The 22,185-nt window shown below is 41.5% G+C and overlaps 1 protein-coding gene across 1 annotated transcript in view; it reads right to left on the reverse strand.

The window, feature by feature from the left end:
* Positions 1-22,185, reverse strand: part of PRKD1 (protein kinase D1) — a 324,397-nt gene that overhangs the window by 42,815 nt on the left and 259,397 nt on the right. The window contains exon 7 of the mRNA XM_032796642.2: positions 1,062-1,272. Coding sequence (XP_032652533.1) covers positions 1,062-1,272 — 211 coding nt within the window. The remainder of the gene's footprint in view (positions 1-1,061; positions 1,273-22,185) is intronic.

Genomic DNA, 22,185 nt, shown 5'->3' on the forward strand with positions numbered 1-22,185 from the left:
AAAGGTTTTAATGACAAAAAGCGCCGGTGTGGACACAGCCTAAGGGCTAGTCTACACTGGCAACGCTACACGAGCTCTCTCCCGGCGACGACAAGCGGCTACACTGCGCACCTTACAATGGCATGGCTGCAGCGGCATAGCTGCGCCGTTGTAAGGTGCACAGTGTAGACATAGCCTTAAACTGCTGAATTCAGAGTACGCTTCTTAACATTACAAGAGGGACTTACCTGTGTCTAATTTAAGGTTGTCTTCACTAAGATAAAAGGTGTCTGTTTTTCTAGAGAACACAAGCCCACTATTTTAGTATGTGCCAGCTCATCAAGTTGAACTCCTAGCCTAAGTTCCAACTTGACCAGCTAACACATGCTAACACGCTACTTTCCTTGTCTATGTTAGAGTTTTAAAACACTTTAGTCAGAATATGCCAGCTAACATGTTCTCATAAAATCCACATCCTTTTATTGTAATCAAGACAAATCCTTAGGCCCTTAACTTTAAGCATGAGTCTTTGCAAGACTGAGGCCTTAAAGACACTTTAATGACAGGAACAGCTATCTGATCAATGAGGGATTATAATCATCACAACCAAAATAGAAACACGACTAACACTACATGGTAAATACTTTGAACTGTTATTATTGATATTTCACATATTCAGTTCTTATGCACCTGAAAGGGTTCTTCCACTTGATTCATATAAATTGTTAACATACATAGATTCTTAGGGTTGGAAGGGACTTCAGGGAGTCATCTACTCCAACCCACTGCTCAAAGCAGGACAAATCCCCAAATTGCCCCCTCCAGGATTGAACTCACAACCCTGGAATTAGCAGGTCAATGCTCAAACCACTGAGCTACACATACTCAAGCCACTGAGCTAGAAAAAGATTAAAACAATGTAGTGAACCAAGAAAAGTTTAGCCATATTTATGTTTTATTCAAATTACAGTACACATAATTATTAATAAATTCAGATTACAGCCTGAAAAGACTAGTATTATTAAAAATTCTGTGGTCTTCACTTGTAATGTCGCAATCAGCATATTGTTGATCACACATACCTTTACACTGCAAGCCCTGTCTAAAAAGCCCTTTGAGAAGCTTCTTACAGTACTGGCAAACTGTTGGGCGTGTGTAGGAGTGGATGACGAAAGTGTGAGGCACTTTAACCTTGGAAAGTAAAATCTTGTCTAGTTGAATAGGTCGTCCAATGTAGGACTGAGAATTTGACCTCTTCTCTCGCCCAGTGAATGATTCAGATGGTGTCTTTTGCTGTAAATACACAGAGAAGGAACATTTTAAACACATCTAGGTTAGTCACTGATTTTTAAAGAATGTTCTTGCTACAAAAATTAAAAAGTCTTTAATCTTAAAAAGTAATTATAAATATTTAAGCAAAAACCAAATATTACCCTAAAATCCATGGCTTTAGGAAAGCATCTGGATTTAAAGTAAATTATGCCAAATCTTTAATGCTAGCTATGATTTTGCCAGACTCTGAGAAGTTGTTCCTACAGAAAACATTTAGGTACAAATAGGCAACAAATTGTATACGATACCTGGGAATTCAATCTCAAAAACCCTAGAAGAGCTCAATGATTTACATGTCAAATCACTACAACAACTGAAAAAAAGATCTGGAATGCTAAGGGAAGTATGCAATTTCGTGGCTGGGAAGAACAGTCATAGTCAAAATGAATATTTTGTCAAGGATTTCTCTCTTGTTTCAAAATCTTCCTGTAATCATCCCAGATAAAATCCTAGCAGGAATATAGAGAATGATGTTAGAATGTATATAGAATAAGATAAGACCAAGAGTGAGTGCAGGTACTTGCAGAGGCACATTATACATGGTGAGTTAGCTGTTCTGTGGTACTATCAAGCCAGCCAGCTCAAAGCAGTAAGTGGCTTGGGAGGGGCAGTGTGTGTGTGTGTGTGCGCGCGCACGCATGTGCGCACTCTACCAAGCCAGACACTGGGTCTGTATTGAACAAGAAAACTGCTGCAGTGTAAACTTCATTAGGTTACCATGGATTAATAAAGAAAATCATGCCCTCCAGAAATATATACACTTCCTTTAGAAAAGGGTACTCTGTAGGTTTGGGATAGAACTAGAAATAAAATAAGTTCTTTTCTCTCACCAATGACACCTAGTGCAAACAATCCAGATCTTAACTCAAATCATAACACAGAAAGTTTTGAAGACCAGGAAAGACATGGAATACATATTACTGTCCAGCTATTCAGCAACAAAAGTTTAAAAATTTATTTAGAGAACAAAGCTAACTTTAACTAGTCCACTCGCCCTTGGTACCAGTACTTTCAAGTTAGGCATTATGGGTCTCAACTTTCTAGAAAAGCTTTCTAGAAAAACTAACTCTAATAGAAGAGATGGTGTCTGACCAAAAAAAATCTAATTTTTTTTTCTATCTTTGCCAAGAACTTTCCTAAGACCTCATTAGAAAAATTACCCCAGAGAATGAGGGTTTGATTTGGAAAAGAGGACCAGCAACCTCAGTGTATAGCACAATAAAAGACAATTTCTTTAAGATACCATTTCAATGGTATCTCACACCAATCATGCTTTTCACATATATATATTATATATTATACTTAATAACTACCCACATGGGCCAGTACAATGAGCAACTGACTCAGAAGGCGCATTGGGAACTACACCACGAACGGAGCTAAAACACCAGATTTGCTTCATAGACTAGAAGCAGTCACCCAAGACTCAAGGTCTAGAACAGACCAATTCTGATGCACAGCTTGGCATTGAGACTAAATAGAACGCCTATAGACTCCAATGCGACAGTCACCGCGTGGTCTGTGAATGCATCTGGTCGCGTACTACAAAGTCAACAGAGACACTTAAGGACCTCCATCAAGATTCAATGGGACTACTGGTAGAACGACACTAGAAGTTCAACTAAGTTGCAACTTGCACAATGTGGCATCAGTGGCTAACTGAGACATTATACAAGAGTTGATGCAGCTGTCCCCGCTGTGTTTCTGCATAGCTTAAACCCCTTCAGCCAGATAATCACAAGGACACTGTGATACGGGTAACAGGTTCAGGAGTACGGAACTAACCATCGCACCTCCTACTACAAATGGGATCAGCCTCAACGCTGATATGCTAAAGATGAATCGAGACATCGACCTCGCTAAACATCACCTGCACGCGGATCTATCAGAAGTGAGGATATCGGCGATGATCGATTCGGGACTTGAGAGAAGAGTGCCGGAATGGTAGCTGAAGTAATGAGAGGGAATAAGGTAGTTAAGAACTAGAATAGGAAATCTAGGGAACCAGCGTCGGGCCTATGCAGACATACAGACCTATGCTACAGTACATTGGTCTCCCACTGTCACACTTGGAAACCACGATTTGGGAAGCAAGGAGACAGCAACATCCAAAGTATAGCACCAGAAAGGATAAGACGGTACCTGAGTAGCAGCTCAGCTGGACTTGAAAAAGATACACAGCATCCACGGATATCGCCCTTCTCGGTCATCTCGATACCTGCCGGTATGGTGAGCTGGCCAAAGAAGTGAGGACTTATGGAGCTCCGATGTGAAACCCGGAAGTACTCCTCAACAATGCCCGGTGAGATTTCACCCAGCCAACACCACATGGACACAGACTGTATATACCCAGCCGGAAAGAAGGGTCGGGGGCTCCAGATGGTCTAATGTGAGCGCTCAAGGCCACTATCCAGGATGAAACCCGGAACATCAGGATAATCAGTATAAGAATGGCCACCAAAGATGAGCTGCTGATTAGGAATAGCTGAGGCAAGCAGCAGATGGGGGAAGACAGCAGAAGAAGTGCCATGGTCAAGACAAAACCCTTCATGGGATGTACCATCTGAACAGTAGCTGAGCGGTGGGCTGGTAATTGGGAAAATCCTACAGTGCTGTGAAAGGGCCTGGGACTAACAGCACCGCACTGAGGCACTGCCATATAGCAGCAACAGGAACACGGCCACTGAGCACCAGGATCCAATTGAAGCAGGGTCTACCCACTAGAGAGGACCCAGGTGCAGCGTGCAGAGAGGCCTCAGACGACATCCAAACACATAGGCAGGAAGTAAGATGGCAGGCAGAACAGCATAACACTGAACGCGCACAACCAAGTGGCTGGCATTGTGTACAGAAATCTGCCAGCGTATGGGCTAGACCCTCCCTAAGACCAGATGGGAGATTCCGCAGAAAGTGTTGTTGGAGATCAATAGGCAAGGAGCAATGCATTCCTGTGGGACTTCAAGATCCAGACGGACAGGCAGGTATGGCCATCAACAGAACATCGTGGCGTAATAGACAAGGAAGCAGAGACAGCGGTGGTGATAGATATAGCAGTGCAAGTGACAGCAACATTCAGGAGAAGGAATATGAGAAGCTGAGAAGTACCAGGGCTTAGAGGAACTAGAAAAGGAATGTGGAAGTGTAAGGCAAAGTGGTCCAGTGTAGGTTAGGAGCCCTGGGCTGTGACTCCTAGCTGGGTGGTGGCTCTCAACAGATCGCAGAACAACATCAGAGCTCTCTGTCCAGAACAGATGCGAAGTGCTAGGAACAGCTAAGATACTCGGGAGAACCTCAAACTCCAGGCCTCTGTGGACGGACCGATGGTGAGGGAAGACACATACACCCATAGGGAGTGAAGGGGAATTTTTTTACGTCATATATTATATATGAGAATACATTCACTATATTGGTGGATCATGCTGCAACAGTTTTAGAAGTACGAGGTAATCTTAACCAAAATATACAAATTATTGCTACTTTATACTGCGGCTGTGATTAATTGCAGTTAAGTCATGTGATTAACTCAAAACATTAATCAGCGACTATCACAGTGTAATCGCACTGTTTAACAACATGAAATCCCAATCGGAAATTATTAAATATTTTTGGATGTTTTTTCTATATTTTCAACTGTATATGATTCGCTTAGTCAACACAGATATCAAGTGTAGGCAGTGCTCGCGAGGTATATTATTATTATGTATTACAAATTTTGCACTGTTAAAAATGAACAAAAGAAGTAGTATTTAATTCACCTCATACAAGTTGACCCCACAGTTGCCATCGTGAAACTGCAACTTACAAAACGTACAGATTTTGTTGTTGATGATAACTGCACTCAAAAACAAAACACTGTAAAACTTTAGATCTATAAATCTACTCAGTCCGTACTTCTGTTAGCCAACGGCTAGACACCCAAGTTTGTTTTTATGTTTCTGAGAGATCGACAACTGTTCGAACCCATTTTCATCACATCACCTGAAAGTGGGAACAGCGTGTTCGTTGGCATGCACTTTTGTAGCTGGCCTGATAATGCTAAACATTCCTTGTCCTTCATGCTTCGGGTCACTCATTTCAGCATCGAGGGACATGCTTTCTATGCGTAGATGCTTGTTAAAAATAATGGATTAATCAAATTGTGACTGAACTCAGGGGGAGAATTCTGTATGCCCTCCCTGTCATAAATGATAGGTAGGCGGTAAGGGTTAAGTTCTTTACACTGAAAAAGGTACCGATACACCTGACACAGAGGCCAATCGAGAACTGGATGTTTAAAGTCAGGGCGGGATTGTATTGTCTATTGATTTGTTTTCTTAGTCATGAGAACAAGTCATTCTTAGTAATTCTCTCTCCTAATATTTTCTAACATCTGTAAGTACCAGGGACCGCAAGTAATTCAGCATGATGTGTCTGTGGGGTGATATTTACCTGTATAGTTAATTTTGTTGTGTGGTTTTATTGGGTATCTTTTAAATCAGATGTTTCTTTCATATTTAATCTTATAGCAAGAGCTGTATATGAGTTTCTTAATGCTCAGATGATTGTTTTAATATTTTTTTTCTTTTTTCTATAAAGTTTTTCTTGTGTAACACCTGTGAAGATCTTTTCCTAGGGAGGAAAGCGGACAAAGCGAGTGTGTGGGCTATTTCCTAATTGGTCCAGGGAAAGACAGACTACGGGGAAACGAGGACGAAGAATTCTCTCTGTTCTCTGGTGGTTACAGTTTTTCCCTCGTTCTGTGAGCAAGGGATAGGTGGTCATGAGCCAGGCTGTGGGTTATTTTGCATCTCCATGTCCTGAGGAGAAGGCAGAAAAGCTGTGTTATTCTTGGGAGTCTCACGGTTTAGCACGCCGAGGCAAGCCTGAATAAGGACGCGTGGGATAGGAGCGTCTTATATTTCATCTGTTGTTATGCATCAAGTGTGTATTGGTCAATCTGGGATGTCCCACCAAGGGAGTGTTGGCGACACCAGAGGGGAAAGGGGTCAGGCCCCATAGATTAATTCCTGATCTGGTGGCAGCGAGAATATCCAAGCTGGTAGTGAGCTTGGGGGAGTTTCAGGTAAGCCCCCAAACTTTGGACGCAAAAGTCCAGGTTTGGGACAGGACCAGACTGGTGGACACTAAAGTCCAGGTCTGGGACTGGACGGCTAGATTACCACACTCCCGCTCTGTTTTACCTGCATTCTCCCATATATTTCATGTTATAACAGTCTCATAGCACGTTGTGCATTTTAAGCACTTTCACTGAAGATTTGACAAAACGCAAAGAAAGTACCAATGTGAGATTTCCAAGGACAGATATAGCACTCGACTCAAGCTTTAAGAATCTGAAGTGCCTTCTGGAATCTGAGAGGGACGAGATGTGGATCATGAACTCAGATGTCTTAAAAGAGTAACACTCCGATGTGGAAACTACAGAACCGAACCACCCTCCCGCAAAAAAATCAGTCTCCTGCTAGTGGTATCTGACTCAAATAATGAAAATGAACATGCACTGGTCTGTACTGTTCTGAATCGTTATCAAGCAGAACCTGTCATCAGCAGAGACGCATGTCCTCTGGAATGGCAGTTGAAATATGAAGGGTCATATGAATTTTTAGTGCATCTGCCATGTAAATATCTTGCAATGCTGGTTACAACAGTGCCACGCGAATACCTGTTCTCACTTTCACGTGACGTTGTAAACAAGAAGTGGGCAGCATTATCTCCTGCAAATGTAAACAAACTTATCTGTCTGAGTGATTGGCTGAACAAGAAGTAAAACTGAGTGAACTTGTAGCCTGTAAAAGTTTACATTGTTTTATTTTTGAATGCAGGTTATTTTTTTACACAAGTCTACATTTGTGAGTTCAACTTTCATGATAAAGAGATTGTACTATAGTACGTGTAATGTAGGAATTGAAATATATTATTGCTTTTTTTTTTTTTACAGTGCTAGTATTTGTAATAAAAATAAATATAAAGTGAGCAGTGTACGTTTTCTATTCTGTGTTGTAATTGAAATCAATATATTTGAAAATGTAGAAAACACCCAAAAATATTGAAATAAATGGCATTCTATTATTGCTTAAGAGCACAATTAATCGCTTTAATTGCTTGATAGTCCTGTATATTACCAACTGATCCTTTAGTAATCCCCCTAGGGCTGCCTAGCAGAAATGGTCACATAAAAGGAAATGAAGAATTAATCTTTCATCTGCTAGTAACTGCTAGGCTTCTTTAAACAAAAGCTCACTATTGCAATGATTACTGTAGTTGCCTCTGGTATTTACATGGCTACAATCTGTAAATCTGTTAAAATTTCCTAAATAAAGATGTGGTTAGTAAAATGTACAGTAAGCACGCTGCCTACCCATATCTGAGTCCACTTTCCATACATTAGAATGGTATCAAACGCTTTCTTTTCCAAAGCTTGGAGCATGTATTTCATGATAAGAGCTGGTTAAAAATTTGATCAAAGCCTAATTTTTCAATTACAAATGGCTTTTTGGCTAAAATTAAAATATTTATCGAAAATGTACATTAAATGTTTTGTCAGAAACATTTTGGCTCTTTAGCAAGAAATCATAAGCCAAAAAAATTCAGTAACATTTTCAGTGTACAGTAATTTTTTTTTAAATCTAAAGCTGCTTTTGAAAATCTGTTTTAGTGAAAAACTGAGAAGAAAAATATGCAGAAAATTAAAAAGAAAAAGATTTTTAATTTTTAATTTTTTTTTTTTTTAGAATTTTTCCATCAAAAACTATTTTCCACGTTTCTATTTGCTCTATTTATCAACCTTCATATCATCAAACCAGCCACCCTCAAATGATCCATGAGGGGCTGATAATGGCAGCCGGTAGAAAAATTTGAACAAAAAGATGTAGCCTATATTTTCCTTTAAAAGTATTTAGACATTTATATGGTAGGATCACATTTCACAGCAAAAAGTCTGACATGGAGAATTGCTCCGTCCACTGCTTACATTAACTTCTCCCTATGATACAAAAGACAGCTGAAGCATATCTACAGTTACCAGTTAAAGCAAAATGGTAAAAATGGGGTCTAACTAATTAGGGCTAGGTCATTTAAGGCTTAGCAGATAGTAACAAGCACTTTGATGGCACCTGGAAGTGAACAGCAGGTAATATAGAGTACAGATCACAGGTGCCATGCTCTAGCAAGCTGCCTTACCTAAAAGACAAGTAGTTGTACATTGTTCTAACTGAAGGTCAGAATAGCCTTCAAAGTTATCTTCAGATTTAGCTTGCTGTAATTGTCTGTCCTCAAAATCACAACAATAATATAGGCTACTATGGCAAGGTCTGTATCTGAGAGGACTCTGTGCAATTTCCTGGCCAGAAAAAGGTTGAAGTACTCTTTTCTGCATCTTACTATCTGAGAATCCAGGAGCACAGAGGAGTCTGCAGCACTTTGAGCTAGAAAGCTCCAACAGGAGGGGGACAGCTGAGCAGTTGTCCATTTTGTCAACATTTTCCTTACTGTGTGTCTTCTGTAGAGGTCCCACTGTGAAAAAGCATCACATCCCTCCAAAAGCTGGCTAGCTTCCATGCTGTGAGCAGCATTCATTTCTTTTTGCACTGTTGAGAAATCTGCTTGTTTCCCAGTTTAGAGCTGCTGATCGCTAGTGGGCCATGATCCCCAAATTCATCTGGAACCTCCACTGTACCTTGTTTGTGCAGTGCACTCTTGTCAGCTCAGGGAAATATCTGCACTGTTCCCTTCTTTTCTAATTTATGACAGCTCCACATAGCAGAAACAAACACTTGATCCTTCCAGCACAGACAGAAATCAAGTTCTATCTATGGGTCTGCAAAGTTTTACAGTGCAGTTACAAGTACTTGCTCTGCTATTAACCCTTTCCTTCCTGAGCTTTAGGCATGCACACAAGGAAGCAGCTCTACATATAAAAAACAGGTGACAGTTTAAAGTTACATTTATTTATTCTTTTCAGTCAATAGTGTGACTCACTTAACATTTCCCACAAAGTTTCATGTTACAAAAAAAAATATATGGAGAGAACATACAAGCTGTAATTTTAGAGACCAGAGGTCAGAATTGTGACGCTGGCAGACCAGGTGCCAGCTTCAGCAAAGGCCCCTAGGTCTCAACTGAACACTGATAAATACATAGCTGGAAACTCCCTGGCTCATCTCTGTGTTAGTATTGTTAAAATAGGTACTAGAGTTATAAGAATATGTTTAGTATTTAGACTTTATGAAGTGATTATAAATTGCTGCATGCATTAATCTCACTTATAGTATTTGTATCCTGTGTTACAAGGTACTATTGAAGTGTTTGTTCTGTAACTGTAAATCAACAGACAAGAGAGAAGCATTAACAAGTGTGAAATACTAGTCTCCAACATCAGAGGGGTAGCCGTATTAGTCTGGATCTGTAAAAGCAGCAAAGAATCCTGTGGCACCTGATAGACTAGCAGATGTATTGGAGCATGAGCGTTGGTGGGTGAATACTCACTTCGTCGGATGCTGCTTTTATAGTCTCCAATAGGAGGTGTCATCTCCTGCCCAACAAAAGAGCCCTGCACAGATTAAAACATGTGGATCTGCATCCACCAGTATAAACCCGCAATCCACTAGCTGTCTTTTACCTATATCCCCATCTGCACCAGCAAGCTATTTCACAAGGGCTAGTGATGGGGGTGGGGAGAAGGGAGCAAGTTGTGGGCCAGGGTCTTGCAGGGAAGACACAGCGCGAGGGTGTGGATTGGGGGTGAGTGACAGTGTGGGAGTAGGGTCTCAAGGAGATGGCGCAGAGAGGAGGGAAATGGGAGGAAGGAGCATCGCATCATGTGCTACTCCCAAGGGCTCGTGAGAGACAGCACACGGAAGCAGCAGTGCATGTTGCATCACAGCGGGGCGGAGGGGTGGGACGCCAGGGCCCTGCTGCCTAGGAGCCGGAGGGCCAGCCCTGGGACTGGGAGCGCGGCCAGTGTTGCCGGGCCATGATGGGGATGCCTGAGGGGCTTGAGCTGCTGGACAGGAAGTAGAACGGTGAGCGGGTGCTGGACAATCCCAATTCTGACCTGCCACCCAGTCCTAGCCACTGGCTGCTGGCCGCCAGCCCTGAGCGCGCTGTGCCCCCCTGGCTGCCCAAGACGGATGCCGCTGGCCAGGCGCCACTGGTGAGTAGAGCCCTGCGCAGTTCTATCTACATATGATTCACTAACCGCAAAAATGGTCTGCGGATATCCGCATCTGCATCCATGGATGCAGATATGCGCGGATCTGAAGTAGATATGCACGCATTTGCGGGGCTCTACCCATCAACATTAGACTTTGCTGATTGCTCTCCCTCCACAATGAAGAGGAGATGTGCAAGTGAATTCCTCCCATTAACTGATCTGGCTGCTCAGAGAATAGGATAAAAACCCCTAACAAGAAGAAACTGTCTTTCTAAGCTGCTTGGACACTCAAGGGTAAGGTTTTCCAGGCATAAGCAAAAGATTCTCAATGTTAGTCTGGGTTGCGCTAAGGGTCATATAGAGCAAGGATGGCCAAACTGTGGCTTGTGAGCCACATGTAGCTCTTTTACAGTTAAAGTGTGGCTCCTGGAGCCCCCTCATACTCGCCCCCATTCTCCATCTACCAGACTGGCGGTGGTGGGGAGAGCTTGGGAACTCTGCCTTGCAGCAGGGTAATGGGGTAGGGGCTTCTGCCCAGCTGGGTGTGCCTGCCAGGGCTTGGGACTTCAACCAGAGTAGGGCTGAAGCCCCGAGCCCCGCAAATGCCTCCTCTGGGCAGGGCCACCTCCAGGTTTTCTGCAACCCCAAGCGGCAAAAAAAAAAAAAAAAAAAGCTGCAGCAGCACGATCACGCCGCTCCACTCTTCGGCGGCAATTCGGCAGCAGATCCTTCGCTCTGAGAGGGACTGAGGGACCCGCTGCCGAATTGCTGCCGAAGACCCGGACATGCCGTCCCTATAGTGGACAGAGTGCCGCTCCTTAATACTGGCCGCCCCAAGCACCTGCTTCTTTAGCTGGTGCCTGGAGCCGGCCTTGCCTCTGGGGCAGAAGCCCCAAACCCCAACAGGCGCCCACTGGCTCTCAAACATCTAAAGATTGTCATATGCAACATAGAGGGTTGTAAATTTGGCCACTCTGATACAAAGCTTGCTTATTATAAAAGCTTCTATTATCCTTTGAAACTTAAGACTGCAATTCATTTTTGTACATATGATTACCTGTTTTAACCTTGTAAAATAACTCCCTTGTTTTCTTTTCCTAATTGTTCTGCTATAAGATCTAAAGTGCAATTGACTTGGGGTAAGTGACTGGTCCTTTGGGACTGGGAGTATCCTTTGGGACTGGAAGTATCCTGTTGTGATTTTTGGTGTAAGAGACCATCAACCCAAAAAGACAGTCTGAGACTTCATGGTTAGGCTGTTATAGTGCTTGAGGAGTTTATATTTGGTACTTGGTTGGTCAAATCAAAGTACAGATATCACGGTCAATTTGAGGTTTGTGCCCTGAGGCTGCTACTCACCATCTTGAGCCACTGTACGACAGCTTGACAAGAACATTAAAGGCAGAATGAATAAAATTAAAATATTTTTGGTTTCTTTACCAGAGTTGATATTTCCAGTGCAACAAACAAATTTTGTTCTGTCAATCAGATACTTAAAAAGCCCATCGCTTTTAAAATTTAAGAGCCCTTTTTAAATTTGTACATTTAAAAATGTGCTTTTTGTCAACCAGTCTCTTCAGCAGTATTTCTGCAAGGACATTTAGTAACGTATGGACTGTATGTGAAACTCCCTATGACCGAAACAAAGTGAAAACATTTCTTCAGCCAACACCTCCCATTTTGGTTTATAGATCCATTTTCCAAGGAATTTTGTAGGTTTCTCTTAAAATACTTGTGCTTAATGGATCTGTAAAAACCACAGGGCTAAACAACAGCTTAAAGCTAGAACAGAGAATAAATGGAATTGTGTCAACTTAAGTGAAGTCATGATGAACTATCACTTTTTTACAAACTCAGTTATGAAATGCAGGCCGTCCCCCCTCCACAGCCACAGCAAGCCCTTTGGCAGGGGAACCCGTCTGGTTTTGCAGCACAAGCAAATGTGGGAGCACAGCGTGTGCACATGCTGTGAATGGCAGAGAACCCTGCTTCACACAAGTTCTCTGTGTGGTAGCATTCAGAAGGAATGGACAAGTCAGAGGAAGGGCTAGAGATTTTGCTGCTACATGGATCCCCTTGCCCTCACCTCTCCCTTGGGGTGGTATAAAGGGCAAGCAGAGACTAATTTAGCCATTATGCCTCAATAACATCCATGAGGCAATGCTGTGTCCTGGAAAAGGATACATTCCTCCCAGGCATCTGCTCATTCCCAGGGCCAGATACTGAGCTCCGGATTTGCCCTTTTGCGCACACAGGACACAATCAATGATACATGTGCCACATTGTGTTTTAATCTAAGCACTTTCTACTTTTGAAGAAACTAATCCTTGAAAGGGTTGCCTTATTTCTATCATCTGTGGAGCATTTTTCACAATGTCCTACTGTCTGACTTGGTCTTGAAACATGGAAATTTTTTAGATCCTTTCACATGCAATGACATGGTTGGGTTTTTATTATTATCATTATTATTATTTTATTATTATTTAAATTGGAAGGGACAGATGGAAAGGTTTAAGTGTGCTGGAAGGCAAATAGCAACATTCAGAAACATTCAGTTTGCTTTCATTTCATTATATTATTGGCACAAACTAGAGTTCCAGTTTACAAGTCTTGTCACTAGAACTACATACTGAAAGCCTTATTCTATTCTTTTGAATATGCCTACCATATGCTTATCCTATTGTCGCCTAGCTTTGTTATGTTCCTCTGGAGTCCCTCATAACCCCATCTAGTCTTGATTAAGCTAAATAAACTTTGTAAATTTTGCCACCTCAATCTTCATCTCCCTTTTTCAAAACAATTTATATAAAAACACAACACAGATGCCAGATGCCTTGAGACAACCAAATATTAACTAGCTTAAAAATAACCATTTATTCCTAATTCTGGTTTTCTCTACTAGAAACTTTAGAATTTCTAATCTGACACACAATTTTATCTTTTGTCCTGTGATTCAGTTGCTTAAACGGCCTCTTGTGAGGGACTATGGCAAAGGTGTTTTTAAAGACCAAATATGTCACATCTAGTTATCTCTTTACCCAGTTTTTTTAAAACATGCTCAAAGAATTCTAGCAGATTGTGCTTGCACAGTATTCCTTTAATGGAAGCCATGCTGACTCACATTAAAGTAAAGGGGTGAACCTCCAAGAAATAGGTGAATTTTGTTGGGACTCAATTGCATAATTTTAATGAGAATAAAGAGGAAGAAATTCTACCACCAAGAGACATCCATTACATTTTTAAAAACAAAGAACTGGGTCCAATGGATCTTTCAAACAATCAAGATCCATCAACTTTTTTTCTCCATTTTCTGGTCATCTCAAATTTCTCTTTCAGCTTTGACGAGGTAGGGAAGCAGCTTTTCTTAGTATATTCCTCTAGCTGTCTAAGGGGCTGGGAGTTGAGGGTGAGTTAGCACTTACGGGGATCTGACCAGTCTGAAGAGTAGCTGGTAGGTGAGAGGGAGACTCAAGGTCACTTTGGGGTTTTTGAAGTGGGCCCAGGAGATATGCTGGGCTAGAAGGAAGGGTCCCTTCTGAGGGGTTGCGGCTATCAGTGATGCTACAAAAATACTCATGGTCTCCTCCTTTCTATCAGAGATTTTTAAATATTTTTAAATATGCCTTCAGAAAAGCCTATTTCTATAGCTGGAGCTGATTTCTTTTCTCTCACACAATTTCAAGTCTCCTGAAGGAAAGGAAGGGGAACTATTTTTGATAGAGTGGTAGCATATTATGTCTTTTAGAAACCATTGTCAAAGCTAGAATCCTATCCACTGGAATCCTATCCAGCTAGAATCATAAAACCTACTTCTTTAGTTGATGTGTTTAGTGTTTGGTTTGGTAGAGATATAATTTGTTTTCCTGGTAGTCAGCCAGATTACTGATTCAGCAAGTCTGGAAGCTTCCCAGGAAACGATTGCTTAACTAGATTACATTATGGAAACTAGAACAGCCAGCCCAGCTCCAAACACTAAACAGTCCAGTATAACAATTTCCCAGCAAGGTAGGATACTTTTAACAGGCAAAATATTGTATTTCAAGTGTTTTTTGTGAACACAAAGAAGTATGTGCAGTTATTTAACTATACGGATGTTAAACTGAGACAGTGAAATTGATCCAACAAAGATACTTGAAAAATCACGAGCCAGATCATGACTTAAAAGTCAGGAGATTTAAAACCAACCAACCAACACAACACAGCTTGTTTACACTTTTGAAAATTCATCTCCCTAATGGTGTGAGAGGCAGTTCTACTCTTTCTGTCCTGAATGTAAAGAGGGACACACCATAGATCACTTATTTCTACCCTCTGCCCCAGGCATTCTGTCCCCTCACTACTCTTCCATCATGTTGAAAAGTGGGCTTGGCAGGCCTGGCTGCTCTTGCTTAGTTGCCCCCAGTCTGTGCAATTTATGGGCTCCACTAAAGTAGCTGAAAGCATCAGTTACTTTATGTCAGACACAGGCAATGCAGCCACTATATTAAATTATGCCGATTGTGCGGGAAGGAGGCAGCTGGGCCTGTAAGAAGCTGCTAACCCAAGGGAGGAAGATTCACGAGAAGAGGGAGATATGGTTGCCAACTGTCTAATCGCACAAACCCAAACTCCTTTGCCCCGTGTGCTTCTGTGTGGCCCCGCCCCTTCTCCGAGGCCCTGTTCCCGCTCACTCCATCCCCGCTCCCTGCATCACTCGTTCTTCCCCGACCTCACTCACTTTCCCTGGGCTGGGACAGGGGGGTTGGGTGCAGGAGGGGGTGCAGGCTCTGGGAGGGAGTTTAGGTGTGGGAGGAGGCTTAGGGCTGGGGCAGCGGCTTTTGTTGTTGGAGGGGGGAGAAGGGTGCAGGCTCCAGCCAGACAACGCTTATCTTGAGCAGCTCCTGGAAGCAACCGGCACGTCCGGCTCCTAGGGTCAGGGGCAGCCAGGCGGCCCTGTGCACTGCCCATGCCTGCAGGCAATGTCCCTGTCCAATGGGAGCTGCAGAGTCGGCGCTCGGGGCAGGGGCAGTGCATAGAGACCCCCTTACGCGCCCCTTCGCCTAGAAGCCAGAGGGAGGTGCTGGTCCTTTCTGGGAGCCATGCGGAGACAGGGCAGTTAGGGAACCTGCCTTAGTGTCGCTGTGCTGCTGGCCTTTTAGCAGCCTATTCAAATCTCCCAGATTTATTTCAGTAGCCTCGGGGAGTTCGAGGTTGATTCTGGGAGACTCACAGCCAATCTGGGAGGGCTGGTAACCCTGGAGGGAGATGGTATTATTCCCAAGATTCCCTTTTTGCCTGCTCTCTTCCCTGAGATTCTTATCATATCCAAACCCCCTTCACTTCCACATAAAACTAGCAAAGTGCAGTTGACAGTTGCTCTCTCTGCCTGGGAGAGGATGACCTCTATCTCACACTTCCCAGACACTTAAAAGAATGGAACTTTAGGAAGGGACAGAGAAGGCAACTTTGGAGCAGAATAAGCTGGCTCAATGGGTGGAAAACTGGCCTCTTGGGGCCAAACACAGAAACTACACCCTAAAAGAACAGATCAGACTAGCCTAAAATTTGCAAAAAGCATTAGCTGCTTGAGTAATTGTAAGAGGCTTTAAAAAAATATTCCTAAAAATATACCCTGGAATTCTTGATAAACGTCACATGAGTTGACAAGCTTTTATTAGAAGAAAAATAGTTTGATTTCAATATTTGTTTGTTTGTGCCATGTTAATAATAAATTAAACACAAAGGACCAAATTTTCCTCTTATTTACATTTATACAAGCATGGTGAAGTCAACTGTTTCACCAGAAATAATTTCATGCTACATATTTACACTATTCCATTAAAATGTTTTTCAAAATCATCCACAGAGACTCCATTGCTTTGGGGTTTTTTGCTACTTTTGCAGGACAAAACTTAAGCAAATGTATGAAATATAAAATGTATATTAAATTATTCCTGTGCACTATATTGATGATGTGTGTCAGCAAAAAGCATCCAATAAGACCAAAAAAAAGTAACTTCAGTTATTACCTGTATCTCTACATTGTTCTGTACATTTTTTTTTTAATCTGCAGTGTGCTGGTTTGTTAATTCGTTGAGTGAAGAACAACAATTTAAAAGAAAAAGACTCACCAATGTGACATTTCATTTTCAGCGTTCAGGAATACCTGTTGCAATATCTATTTCCTTCATATACAGAACAAATACTAGCTTTAGTATATGAGTATCTGACAGAAAGTTGGTATCAAGTGAGGTTATATTTATGGCCACAGAAACTACCTGACTTTTCATGCAATCAGTGTTGGCTTTCTTTAGTCTACATATCTCATCTGAAAGGCTGTGAATACTTTGAACTCAAGGAAACCAAACTTCAGTGAAAGATATTGAAATATTGTGCAGTTACCTGATTGAAAACAGAACTATTTTACACATAAAATTGTTACCTCTCCATGTTTTAGTACTCTTCTCTTTAAGACTAGATTAGGGGTCTCAAACTCAATTTACCTTAGGGCCAGTGCCAGTCCTCAAATCCTCCCAGCGGGCCAATAATGTCACTGAAGATGGTGTTCAGAAAAGAAAATGTTTATATTTTTCATTTTGAACTTCTTAGAAATAATAAAACTGTCATACAACTTTATACAGTTCTTCGCCTGCCAGAGAGTTTTTAGGGTTTGCCAGACACCTGGCAACAGTTCAGTTCTGTCAGTTTGTTGATGTTTGGCCTGAGTGACTGAGCAGTTGAAACCTTCAGGATTACAGTAAGGTGCGCATCAGATAGCTGTGTTCAGTATTTTGACTTGTTTATATTCATTGGGGAAAAAAGTGATGCGGCCTCCATGGCTGACTCTGCCCGGCAACTAACGATGCTGCCTTCATGGCTGACTCTGCTCGACAACTAGCAATGGTGTCTCTGTCCCTCTCCCCCAGTCAATGGGAGCTGCAGGGGTGGAGGGGGGGCACCTGCCGCAGACATTGCCGGCAGCATGGTTGCATGCGTCTCTCCTCCACGGGCTGCAGTGGGGAGGTTCTTGGGCAGCATATGGCCCGCGGGCCGGCAGTTTGAGACCCCTGAACTAAAGTATGATTTAGTCATGCAAGCTCTAAAACAAGGATAGGTAATGTTTTCAAAATACTTAAATGAGAACATCAAAGAAGTTTTGTCAGTATAGTCTTTTAGCATGAAACCATCCACACATGGAAATTATGTATACTGCACCTCCTGCTCAGACATCAATGTTAGTAAACACTGCTTTGAATGTCGTCTGTAGCCTGCTTCATTCTGTGAAGTAATAAGAAACAATTACTGGCTTTCAACAGCATTTATGAAACTTTACAAACTTTGCAGGCAGAGTTGGGGATTTCCCAGCACTAAAGCACTCTGTTGGCAAAGTGCATGCTGGGGACTGCAGATACCAAGGGGCTCATACAGAAACATGTTTGTTTCTGCTCACTGCAGTCTCTGAATATTGTTGCAGGAATTTCTGGCTTGGTTTGAGTTTGTACTTCTATATTGTGCTTTGTAACTAATAAGGCTGCATTAAAAAAAAAAGGTGTGATAGGTCAGTTGTGCACACTGTACTAAAATTATAAATGAACATAAAATTCATACATCTGCTCCAAGCAGTATTAAAGGCTGACAAAGGGAAGTGATTAGCATATTGTCATATAAGAGGCTTCACTAAAAAGCAATTGTAGAGATACGACAGGTTTCAGAGGTATTCCCTGTATTTAAAATAGGTAACACAAGTAGAGATGATAATACCTCTATCTAGAGATAAGTGTACCTCCAACACCTGTTTTTCTTCAGAAAATTCAAACAAACCTGCCAGATACAAGAGCAATAGGTGCCATGTTTTATAACGCAGGATTGAGCCTTATAAATGTATTCAACAGTTTAGCAAATTTAGTATGTACTTAAAAAAAACAAACACATATGCGTGAACACACACATGCACGTGCATGTCGGTATGTGAGAAAACCCCAGATCTGTAAGTGCTATTCTGTTTGTGAATCCAACAGAAAACTGACAACCAGGACTCCATGGGTTCTATTTCTGGTTCTGCCACTGATACACAGTACAGCTGTGGGTAAGTCACTTAATTCCTCTGTGCCTCAGTGGCCCTGTGTGATGAGGGCATTATGACGCTTATTGCTAATAAAATTCTTTAAGATCCTTAAATGAAAGCGTTCATAAAATATGCTAGAGGGACAATCTTGCATTAGATGACTTAATAAATCTTTTCCATCACTTCACTTCTCTATGCTAATAATTCTTTCATTTGCAAAGTGTTATAATTAAATATTGGTTTGAAATCCTTGCCCCAGTAAAGAATGGAAAAACTCTTATTGACTTCAGTGGGGCAAGGATTTCACCCTTGTCTCCAAGTAAGGGACTGTGAAGATGTGAGTTATCATGCTCCATGCATCTACTTCAACCTCTTCTCTAAAAAAGTGTCCAGACAGATTCCCACTAAAGTCCAAGGGAATCTTCCATTCACTAGAGTGGGAGTTGGGTCGGACCTATGGGGCAAGGTTTCAGTTCCACAAGCTGGAAAGAAAGAAGCCTTAGTCAACAATTCTTTTTGATGGTTGTGATGATGGGGAACATAAAAACCTATACCGATGGAATTAACCAATGGAGGATCAACCCCATGCAATAGAGTCTATATGCTCCGGAAGAAAAGATATCCTTTCAAGTTATGATTCAATTACATAACATACTTGAATTACTGACTAATATTCCTTCTAGAGAATTAGAATTTTTTTTAACTCAGCTTTTTGTGTGATCCTCTAGAAAAGTTTTTACTTGGGACATGGCCTCTATTATCATATTTCAGCAAGTGTGGAACTTAACTTTGATACAATTTTCTCTCTTCTCTCCTATTTATTCACTTGGGCTTTTAGCAAAGGTTGACTATGGAATCAATTTAATACAGTTACTCCTCACTTAACGTTGTAGTTATGTTCCTGAAAAATGCTATTTTAAGCGAAATGATGTTAAGCGAATCCAATTTCCCCATAAGAATTAATGTAAACAGGGGGTTAGGTTCCAGGGAAATTTTTTTCACCAGACAAAAGATCACACACACACACACACACACACACACACACACACTATACGTTTAAAACAAACAATACTGTACACAGCAATGATGATTGTGAAGCTTGGTTTATGTGAAGTCAGAGGGAGGGATATTTCCTAGGGAATGCCTTACTGCTAAATGATGAACTAGCACTCGGCTGAGCCCTCAAGGGTTAACACTCTCAACACTCTACAAGGCTGCATGAATGGAGGGAGGGGGGACAGCATGGCAGAAAGAGACAGAGACACACACCATGGGTATGAGAGAGACACACACGCATTGGCCCTTTAAGTACACTGACCTCACTCTAAGTACATTGCCTTTTTAAACAGATCAGCAAGTTGAGACAGCAGCTGCTGCCAGCAAGCTCCCTCTGTCCTGAGCCCTGTTATGTCCCCCCTCTGGATGGGGTAAAGGAGCAGGGAGTAGAAGCAGTGGGGAGGGAGATACCCTGACATTAGCACACCCTCCCCAACCCCTCGCACACAGCAAGCAGGAGGCTCCTGGGAGCAGCTCCAAGACAGAGGGCAGGAGCAGCACAGGGGAGTTGGGGGAGGGACAGCTGAACTGCCCAGCTGATATTGATAACCTGCTAGGTGGCTGCTGACCAGGGAACTTCAGGGAGCTGACGGGGGGCTGCTGGCCCACCTGGGTTCCAAGCCCCCACCAGCTAGTTTCAATGGGCTGCTCTTTCTGCAAGCAGTGGACAAAGCAGGCTGCTGACAAATGATGCTATAAGAGAGCATTGCGCAACTTTAAACAAGCATGTTCTCTAATTGATCAGCAACATAACAACGAAACGACGTTAACCAGGAGATGTTAAATGAGGAGTTAATGCACCTGATACATATCGTAGTGTGTGTATCCTACACCTTAAAGGGGATGGATTTTATCAGACAGGTCTTCTCTAAGTTGATCCTTTAATATAGTAACAAAAATAGTCATGTGAAGACATAAAATTTTAGCTTAAAAACTTTTTTAATTTAAAGTTATTTATGATGATACCTTAAATGTTTTACAATTATTTAGTTTATATTTTAGGTGTTAGAGAATTTGTCTCATGTAGCAAACGTGACACAGATTTAAATGAAAAATTTACCCTCTAATTCAGTTTGAATCACCATGTTCATTAAATAAAATAATTATTTAGCATTAAGGATTGTCATTCATTAATGGGTGCACTGCTTTTCATATTTATTCAGGAGCAATACAAATACATCCCTTCCTAAGTTAAAATGTACCATACTACAATTCATATCACTAATGTGTAGATAAAGCAGTCTTGTATTCTGGTACCTTATGGTATTTTGGCTTTTATGAATTAAAAGTAATTAAATGAGTCATTTTATAGGAAGGCAGAAAGTAAAAAAATTGTTTTTTTTATTTTAAAAGCACAAAGCTTGTTTTAATTAAAAAATGACTCAGTAGAAATAAGGGAAATAACAGAACATTGTAGCATTATATTATCACAGAGCTTGTGCCAAAACAATTTGTAGAGGAACTAAATGCTAGCTTCGAACTGTGTCTCAGTCTATTTTAACAATGTAAATGGTGATGAAACCTGAAAAAGTTCCCATATTTACCCTAAGACACACTATATTTTTCTATATTATACCACTTACATGTCAACATTTTGTTGCTTCAGGAAGATTTAGCTGGAACTGCATCGAGTTATGCATAGAGTTTTTAATGCCAAATCTCCCCAAAGTTTTCTCAGCCGGAGTTGAACATTTTAATTGAGACAATATGCAAAACAAGAAAACTGCTATGTGCAATTTCTTTGCTTTCCTGTATCATGATGCTATAATATGTCACAGTCATGTTAATTGGCTGATTCTCATTTATACATAACCCCTATGGAAGCATAAGTGGCTTTCAAGTGTCACCCTGACTTTGGCTATGTCTGTACTGCAATTATGGGGTTTGATTGCAGCTTGAGTAGACCTAGCAGAGTTAGCTTTAATCTGGCTGGGAAGCTTCGGCAGCACACATCAGCACGGGCTGTACAAACCTGCCCAAAGCCCTGGGTAATTACTTGTGGGGATAGCCTGCACTGAAGCGCATGCTACCAGAATTTCACTGTTTCACTGCTAGATTAAAGCTAGCTTAGTTATCTCTACTCAAGCTGCCATCCCACCCCATGATTGCACTACAGAGATATCGCATGAGGCCCCTTTGCACTACCAGAGCACTGTAAAATGACCTTAGGGAAGGAGGGAGATCGCAATATTAACACAAAAGTGATAGTAATAAAATGATTATAACATATTTTATTAGGTTGTTACTTGTTTGCCTCTGATTTGAATATTAAGACATAGCTACAAGTATGTTATATCTAAGAGGCTTGAAAATATAACAATACATATTATATTTAGCTAGTTATGTTACAAAATGTTAATGCCAATCAAAGAAATTCGAGAAGGTTTCTGCTTCTATCTCCTAAGAACAATGAAATGTCAGGAAGACAAACCCTCCCTAGTCTTTTATGGCCCTTAAAAGAGACTCAGAAAAGCTGCATTTTAAACTTTACCATGCTTTAACTTTATGTAAGCAGAGTCAGGATGAGCTCTACCCTGACATCTGGTGGTGAATTATGGGGAGTGTGGAAAGAATTTCAGGGAGCGTGGAAAGGAATTTCAGGTATTTGCATTGGCACACCCACCCC

The sequence above is a fragment of the Chelonoidis abingdonii genome, chromosome 4, assembly GCF_003597395.2.
Source record: "Chelonoidis abingdonii isolate Lonesome George chromosome 4, CheloAbing_2.0, whole genome shotgun sequence".
Lineage (NCBI taxonomy): Eukaryota > Metazoa > Chordata > Testudines > Testudinidae > Chelonoidis > Chelonoidis abingdonii.